The 8,300-nt window shown below is 44.1% G+C and overlaps 1 protein-coding gene across 2 annotated transcripts in view; it reads left to right on the plus strand.

Annotated features, from left to right (window-relative positions):
* Positions 1 to 6,883, plus strand: part of fxr2 (fragile X mental retardation, autosomal homolog 2) — a 15,273-nt gene extending 8,390 nt beyond the window's left edge. For both annotated transcript variants that reach the window (XM_034856742.1, XM_034856744.1), the window contains exons 11-17: positions 750 to 836; positions 2,328 to 2,547; positions 2,688 to 2,867; positions 3,337 to 3,531; positions 3,731 to 3,838; positions 4,052 to 4,140; positions 4,233 to 6,883. In XM_034856742.1, coding sequence (XP_034712633.1) covers positions 750 to 836; positions 2,328 to 2,547; positions 2,688 to 2,867; positions 3,337 to 3,531; positions 3,731 to 3,838; positions 4,052 to 4,140; positions 4,233 to 4,343 — 990 coding nt within the window. In that variant the 3' untranslated portion in view covers positions 4,344 to 6,883. The remainder of the gene's footprint in view (positions 1 to 749; positions 837 to 2,327; positions 2,548 to 2,687; positions 2,868 to 3,336; positions 3,532 to 3,730; positions 3,839 to 4,051; positions 4,141 to 4,232) is intronic.
* The last annotated feature ends 1,417 nt before the right edge of the window (positions 6,884 to 8,300 follow it).

The raw sequence follows: 8,300 nt of genomic DNA on the forward strand, positions 1-8,300 counted from the left end.
CCCCCCCCCCCCCCCCCCCCCCCCCCCCCCCCCGTCCCCCTCTGCTCTCCAAAAATCAAAGCTTGTTAGCTGCAGCGGAGTGTAGAAGTCCCATGTGCTGTCTGCTTTGACACCGTTCCATTCTGCTGCTTTGTCTCTTGTTTTGTCACTAGCACTTATGTTTTCATTGCTTTCAATACACACAACCCACTGCGCAGCATATGTCAGTTACAATGGCTGTGTGTGGGCACTTAGCTGTCTGTTATCTCTGATGGGTTGATTTGTTTCTGTTGTGTGTGTGTGTGCGTCCTGTGTTTTTTAATTATACTAATCTTTCCAGGAATGATTTGTAATTCACCATTTTAAATAATATAAAGTTTGAACTGTATAACGGTATATCTCCCTGATAATGGCTCAGTATGTACAGTGATGATTCAATTTCATTTATCTTACCATATAACAAAAGTTATCTTAAGACACTTTACAGATAGAGTGCCAGTAGGTCTACTGGACCACACTCTATCTTTTAAAAACACCAAACAATTTCCAACGAGCAAACATTTGGGCAACAGCGGCAAGGAAATTCTTCCTTTTAGGCAGCAACCTCGGACAGACCCTGACTCTTTGTGGGCGGCATCTGCCACTGCTGCTTTGGACACAGACACTGATACTGATATAGAAGTATGATTCATAGTTATAGCATAGATGATAATCTGTTTGTTCTGTTTCAAAGACTCAACTCTTCATCCAACCTCTTTGTGTTTGATCAGGGCATGGTTCCCTTCGTGTTTGTGGGAACTAAAGAGAACATCAGCAATGCTCAGGCTCTGTTGGAGTACCACGTGTCCTATCTCCAGGTTAGTCGATCCTCCATGTTCACCAGAAGATGGCGGCACCTGCATTTTTTTTTTCTGTTCCTATCACCCAAAAAACGTTATGTTTACTGCATTTTTTCAGCCGTTTTTACTCTGACTTTGATTCCATAAAGATGTTTTTGCTCAAAATGTCTGAACATTTAGTCGAGGAAACGTTGTCCTTTATGTGACATGTGGGGTAAAGTCAGGGTGCTGTTGGGAGAAATGGGCGTATGTGCAGGGTCGTTTCATATTGGTCACCTGTTACTCTCCTGTCCTGCGCCACATGCGGAAAGCTGCTCAGAGCACCTCGTTTTGCCCTTACCTCATGTGCTTTTATAAATAGCCCCTCTCTTTGGGATGGGGTGAAGGGTACACATGAGTTTAGATTACCAGCTATCTGGACCCTCAGCTTCCAAGAATAACACCAAGCCCTTGCCCCGCCTCACTTCCTTCACGCCCCTCCCTGGAGGTTCAGCTGTTGTTGGTGGAGGCAGCTGTCGCACTGTGAAGTGAGACCCCCTCCTCCAAATAAGCCATCACTAAACAAACGAAAGAAACTGCTGTCATTGCACTGCTGCCATTAGAAGCCAAAGCCCACCCCTCTCTTCTATGAATATCGCATGGCATTTCTGACAGTTTAAAATTGTTGTACTCCCAAAAGAATTATCTTTTACCAATGTCATTTAAGTGTTCATTTAACTTTATCCTAGCTGTAATTCTGTGCTGTGAGTCAGAGCATTGGTTGCACATGGATGGAATGGTGGTGAAAATGATCACTGCGTAGCCGGAGAATGGTAGGAATGAGTGTTCACTCACTCAAAGCACATCCAGAACAGTTCAGCTGTTTTCTACAAATGAACCTTTTCCCAACCTCGATCTCTACAACTAATGCGTTTAATCAAATCCCCCATCTGATAAAATTGGTAGGTGTTTCAGCAGAAGTACGTGTTCAGTCTAAATGGTTATTTTCAGCGTTTTTGCTGGGTTGAATTTACCCACAGTCCCATCTGGTTGGAACACTGAACTTTATGCATTACTGCCACTTAGTGGTAGAGTGATAGACTTAATAACAAGCACAAGACCAGCTCAGGCCCACAGCAGATGTTTTAAGACCATGGCTTGGTCCCAGCTCAACACAGCAGAAGTTGTGTTTGGTAAAGGTGTCTGTCATTAAACAACTGAAGCCAGTCACAGTCAACCGAACTAAAAGTCAGCCCTAATTTGCTTTCATTGGTGGAATAAAGACTGTGAAGATCACATTTTCTCTTTAAAAGCAGTCAATTTGGTTTCCAAAAGTGTTTTTTAAAGGCGGTTTATGTCGGTGCTCTTTCTTTTAACATGCATTTTACCTATGGGCATCCACCAAAGTGTGTATAATAATGGGATGCAGGAAAGAATGGGCATTTCGAAACATTTCAATAAACCATTTGCTGAGGAACAGGCTTTGAAGTGTATGCTATCTACAACTGTCTCATCGTCCCTTTCCTGTAGGAAGTGGAGCAGCTGCGCCTAGAGCGTCTCCAGATCGATGAGCAGCTCCGTCAGATTGGGGTTGGGTACCGCGTGCCTCCTACTCGAACTGGGGGCCCTGGTGTTGAACGGGAGAAAGGCTACTTGACAGACGATAGCAGCAACTCACTCCACACCTCCCGCACCTATGGAGGCCGCGGCAGAGGGCGTAGACCCTCCAACAGCCAGTACTCTGGATACGGTGAGAATGAAGCAGCTGAGTCATTATTTCAGTTGAACACATTGGTGAGGAATAAAGACCATAAATGGAAGAAAAAAACTATTCTGCCTTCTGCTTATGTTTGTTTTTACATTACTTGATTACTTGTCTGTGTGATCCAGGCACAAACTCTGAACTGTCCAATGCGTCTGAGTCAGAGGATCTTGGCGAGCGAGACCAGAGACCCCGTGGCATAGGCGGCGATGAGAGAGGCTCCCGACGGGGGGGCAGGGGCCGAGGCTCTAACCCAGGACGAGGCCGTGGAGGGCCAGCATCCAAGCCTTCCAACTCAATCAGCTCAGGTAGTTAAAGCCCATGTTTAGGCTAGCAACAAACCAGGGCCTTACATTTTAGGCTTTGAGGAAGCTTAGCTACCCTCACACCAAATCCTGTTCTCAAGTTAACACTTTGTCGTACATTTGTGTAAATGGCTGCACCCCATTAATGCTGTTTTTAAAATGTGATTTGTAACTCTCGGTTATTTGTATTTTTTTCTTCATGTGTGTTGAGCAAGTGTGTGTGAAGCACTTTGTAACTGCGCGTTTAACTGCATTACATCACTTCCAGCAATATTCAGGGAGAACAATAAGGCAAAAACAGCATCACGATCCGCTTTAGCCAAATTTACCAACGGTAGCTTTAAAGTCAGCTTAAGGAGGATATTCTTTTTTATTTTTTTTATTTTTTTTTCTTCTTTTTAATAAGGCAGTCTTGTGAAAATGAGAGAAGATTAAGTGTGGTTGCGATACTAATTTTCTGTGGCATATCCAGTGCTGAGGGACCCAGACAGCAACCCCTATTCCCTGCTGGAGGGTGAGGGAGAGCTGGCCGACGCAGACATCAGCGACGGCGTGGGAGGAGATCGCCGCAGACGCTCTCGACGCCGCCGCAATGACCAGGAGCCCAGCGTGATGGACGCTGCCGCAGAGTCGGACGGCCAGGTTGGCCCCAGCGAGAACGGACTGGGTGAGAACTTCAGCGTTGGATTCTCACCTCTGTTGCATAATCATTTGTAAAACCGAAAGGTTTGCCATGGCTCAAAGTCGGAATGCACCGGCACTCTGTTAATCAGAGTGCCGGTGCCGATTGAAACCAACGCAGACGTACTGAACTGTAACTTTATCAGAGCTAGCAACCTATTTATCTATCCTCATCTGACTGTTAGATGAAGAGGCACGACCTCAGCGCCGCAACCGAAGCCGCCGCCGCCGTAACCGTGGCAACCGCCCAGAGGGAGGTTCAGCAAGCCGTGACAGGCAGCCAGGTGAAAGTGGTGAGTAGCCATGTTTTGAAAGTCAACATTATCCCCTTCAGAATGAAAAGGATATTCTCTATCAATATAATCCTCTTAGATCATGCTTGATTGTCTGGTATTCTAGTAAGTTGTTCAGGGCTATAGGGGTGCTGATAGAACATTGTAAAGTGTACTGTATGTACAATGTTGCTCCCGGAAATTGTTCCAGCTAACAATTTTCAATGTTTTCAGTGACTGTGGCTGACTACATATCCCGTGCCGAGTCCCAGAGCAGACAGAACCTGCCCCAGAAGGAAAACCACGCTGGCCCCGAGCCCAAGGTACAGGCAGACACGCATATTGACCCCAGCCTTAGTTTTCTTGATATAAATCCAATTGTTGCTCACCTTTTCCCACCTTTTGCCCAACACAGGAGAACGGGACCAGCGCCACAAAGGATGAGCGAACACCCTCCAAGGGTTCCCCCAGCAAAGGCAAGACCTCGGCCAGCGAGACCCTGACCTTGGTCAACGGGGTCTCGTAAAGAGACGGCCCTGTCCCTCGCGAACCCAAGTCTAGAGCAAGACTCCATGGCAAACTCTGTCCCTGCTTGCATTAACTTAAACCTTAAACAGATGAGTGAAAAGTACCTGACAAAATACCTGAATTCATACTATGAGAGTGAAAAAGTACAAAAAAACGACAAACGCATCTACTTAAAAACACACGTTAACGGTGTATGCTATCCTATCTATCAGTACTTAGTGCTTATTTAAAAAAAAAAAAAAAAAAAAAACTAGCTTGCCAAAAAAGAGCTGGTGGATGTGACTTGATTTTTTAAAATACTGAAATAAGAGAAACAGGACGAGACTTTTTTTGTTTGTTTTTTGAAACGGTTGTCTTTATTTGTGTCTTTTTTTTTGTTAAGATAATTTTGTTCATTGTTTATCACTGGTTTGGACTTGGCGGTCGCTCTCTCAACCAAAACGGACACGTCTCTTAACAGTGTTAAAGTACCGACTAGAGAGATGTAAGCTGTAGGGAGTGGCGCACAAGCAGATAGTCCAATAGCTTATGTGACGCGACGTTCGCACACTGAACCTGGGAGTGGAGACAGACAGACAGACAGATCGGAATATTGATAGACATTGTGCCTTGAATTTGAAAAAAAAAAAAAAAAAAAAAAAACTATTAATAAAAAAACTTGAGTTTTCCATTAAGTTTGTTTTTGTTTCCCAAGAGGAAGAAAAGAGGGAAATGTGGTCTTCCAGGTTTTTTTTTTCGGTTCCAAGAAGAAAACAGACCTGTGAGGGAGGGATTTGTTCAAATGAGTGAAAAGAGGATACAGAAAAGGAGGGAGTGGCTGGCCAACATGAGGGGGTGACAGAAGTCCGGTGCCAAACATGAAATTCAAGGCGCTTGTTCTCATTCCGAGTAGAATGGACGCCGGAGGGGTCAGTGCGCGCGTGTGTATGTGTGTGCACAGTTGAGATATTTGGCAACCACAAAACAAAACAGGGAGGGGTGAGGTAACAAAATGTAACGCAGCCCTGAGCGGGTCGCACGGTGAGGCATCTCTATTTATCAACAGGCCTAAGGGGGGGTCTTCCTCCTCCTACCTGGTATAGGTCTTTTTGAGGGTCCAGGGTGGCTCCCATACAGCCTTGTAAACAGGACAAGCTGAGACCAGACACATGGCAGACTTGAACTATAGATTTAGACTTAAAGAAAAACTATACCGTGCCTCTTTCTGTGTCGGAGGGGGCAGCGGTGCTAGCTTCCAGCCACACTTGTGTCTTGATAAACCACTGCAGCACACAGCTCCGAATGCACACGAGGGCGAACCACCTTTCTGGGACAGGTGCTGCTAGTGGGGGGGAAAGGGCCTGGAAACTGCCGACTGTGGGATTGGGACAGCTTCAAATGACCTGAGAAGCCACATGACACACAGGCTCACACTTGCAGGATACATACAATAGGCACACACAGCGGGTGCGTGTAGGTCGACGCGGTCGCCGTATGGCGCAAAGTGGAGCACCGCAACAGAAAAACTGAACAAAACAAGCGTGGTGTCTGTCTTGTTCCTAGCAGTTTGGGTTGGCAAATGGAGTAAGAGAGGGACTCGAAACCTCCGTGGCTCTCTGCTCATATTGTTACTGTTGTCTTGGTTACCGCTCTCAAGTTCTTTTTGTTGCTATTTCCACATCTTAGAAAATATGAAATAAAAAACTGAAGTGAAATCAACCTCTTCTCTGGAGATGAACTTTGATTTCTCTGTCTTGTGAGTTTGCAGTCTATTTTTCTAACTTGCATGGCATTTAGTTAACGAGTAGTAGGTGGTGCCTGTCCTGTGCATGAGGAAAGGGTGTTATTAATCTGACTTACAAAGCCATTGTTTCATCCACTAGAATTGCTGCTAATGTACACATTGAATGTCCAACTAACGTAGAAACTCTACCTAGAAGAGAGTGAGACTATTTGTGACTTTAAAAAAAAAAAAAAAAGCAATCCTTCCCCACCCGCCACTCATCTGCCCAGAACGCCCAAGTTTCTACCGGTGGATTTGAGTCAGGAAGGGACCCGCTCCTACGCTCACAAGTTTTCAGAGTCACACACAAGTATTAAATTACAAGGGCAAAATTGTGCATGACATGCAAGCGTCCACATGACCAAAGGTTGTGAGAGACAGATGAATGGGAGTGTGGTTGAGATGACCCAGATGCTGCTGTCATACATTTCTGCTCAGCTGTATGTTGTGTTTTTAAAGGATGAACGAGCACTTGAGTATTTGTATCTTGGTTCAGTTGCATGTGTGTGAGTGGAGGACGAAGCCCTATCTGGAATGTTTGTGTTTTACCTTGATACCTCATTGTGTGAGTACTGTATATCCTAATGTATCTGTATCCCTCACGTCCTGTTGAAAGACCGCTGTTTGCTGTGTGTGTGTGTGTGTGAGTGATGAATGAATGTGTGTATGGTTGTGTGGATGCTGGTTGTACAGTCGACTCCTCACTCTGTCAGATTTTGTCTCTGGTTTTCTCACTCATGTTCTGATGGCAATAAAGGACTTTTCATTGTTTGGTATACATGTTTTCTGAACAGTTTGTTCTTTTTAGTACAGGCCCAAACTCTGACAAAGCAGCTGGAACACAAGTTCCGTTGAAACTTTTTTTTAAAATCATTATTAAGGAACTCCATAATATATATTATACTGTAGTCATTAAACAATTCAAAATTACTGTTACAAAAAAAAAGTGTTCAGAGCTTAATTTTGAAACTGTAGAAGCATGAGTGAAGTCTAGCTGTTGTAGACCCACTGTAGAGTGACTCAGCAGGATATTTACTGTTTCTGGACCTACAGAGACATGCAGACGATGTGGTGCATCTTTCCCCACCTGTAAATGACACTCCTGAGCACATGTACAGCATCTGTCAGAAGTATTCGCTCCACCTTGGTCTTGTGTAATTACGTTTTCAAAAGGCATAAACAGAGCAACTTGAACACCAGAATAAAACATTCACTGTCCAATAATTAAACTTATAAAAGGAACAATCTTAACAGCTGATCAGGATTGTGAGCTTAACACTGTAGCACCAGGGCTGCCTCGCTGACAACTGTTGGCTGGGTGCTTGACCAGTCACAGCTTTATGGAAACATGGTAATATATTTGCCACTGTTTAAAAAAAAAAAAAAATCACACAACATATGGGGTGAGTTGGGTGACGTGGGAGATTCTTAAGCCGCTTTTTATTTGGTTGTTCAGTGATGACTCAACAAGACATATGGTTACTAAATTATTTTTGGAATAATAATACACTGCTCCCCCCTCAGTTTATCCTGGAAAGTTAACTGCTGTTGGAGATTAACTTGTTCGCTTGGACTTATAGGTGAGGTCTAATGATAGGTCAAAAAAGAGTCATCATAGGTCTTATGTCCAAGCCAGAGAGGAATTCAGAAGACTATGCCACTCATAAACAGGTATTTATTTTAATAATTCCTTTTTTATGCTCACTCTTAGAATATCATTAATCACATAGCATTTATTTTGACTGATCAAGGACTTATTGTGTTTTTCCTTTCCCATTTTACTTAACTTTTAATATTCCCAGTGTCAGTTTATCATGCATAGAGTATTCCTTGAACGTGCCTTGGCTTAATTGTGAGTTTACATGGACCCATTATAGTACTTTTTCCCCCATAGAATAAAATAGACTGCCTTTTATTGTCACTACATGTCCAACAAGACTTAAAGCAATCCTCAGTAATACTGTATCATGTCTAGATTGTATATCATCCACAGCTCCATCACTGTGTATCTGACGTGGTGTACTGCAGCACAGGTGTCCCTCAGGGTACGGGGCTCTCCCCCTTCCTTTTAACCCTCTATACCTCGGACTTCACTCACAACACCACCCACTGCCACATCCAGAAGTTGTCCGATGACACAGCCGTTGTTGGTTGTATTTCTGAGGAGAATAATCTGGAAAACAGGACGGTCAT

This window comes from Etheostoma cragini, chromosome 19, assembly GCF_013103735.1.
Source record: "Etheostoma cragini isolate CJK2018 chromosome 19, CSU_Ecrag_1.0, whole genome shotgun sequence".
Classification (NCBI taxonomy): domain Eukaryota; kingdom Metazoa; phylum Chordata; class Actinopteri; order Perciformes; family Percidae; genus Etheostoma; species Etheostoma cragini.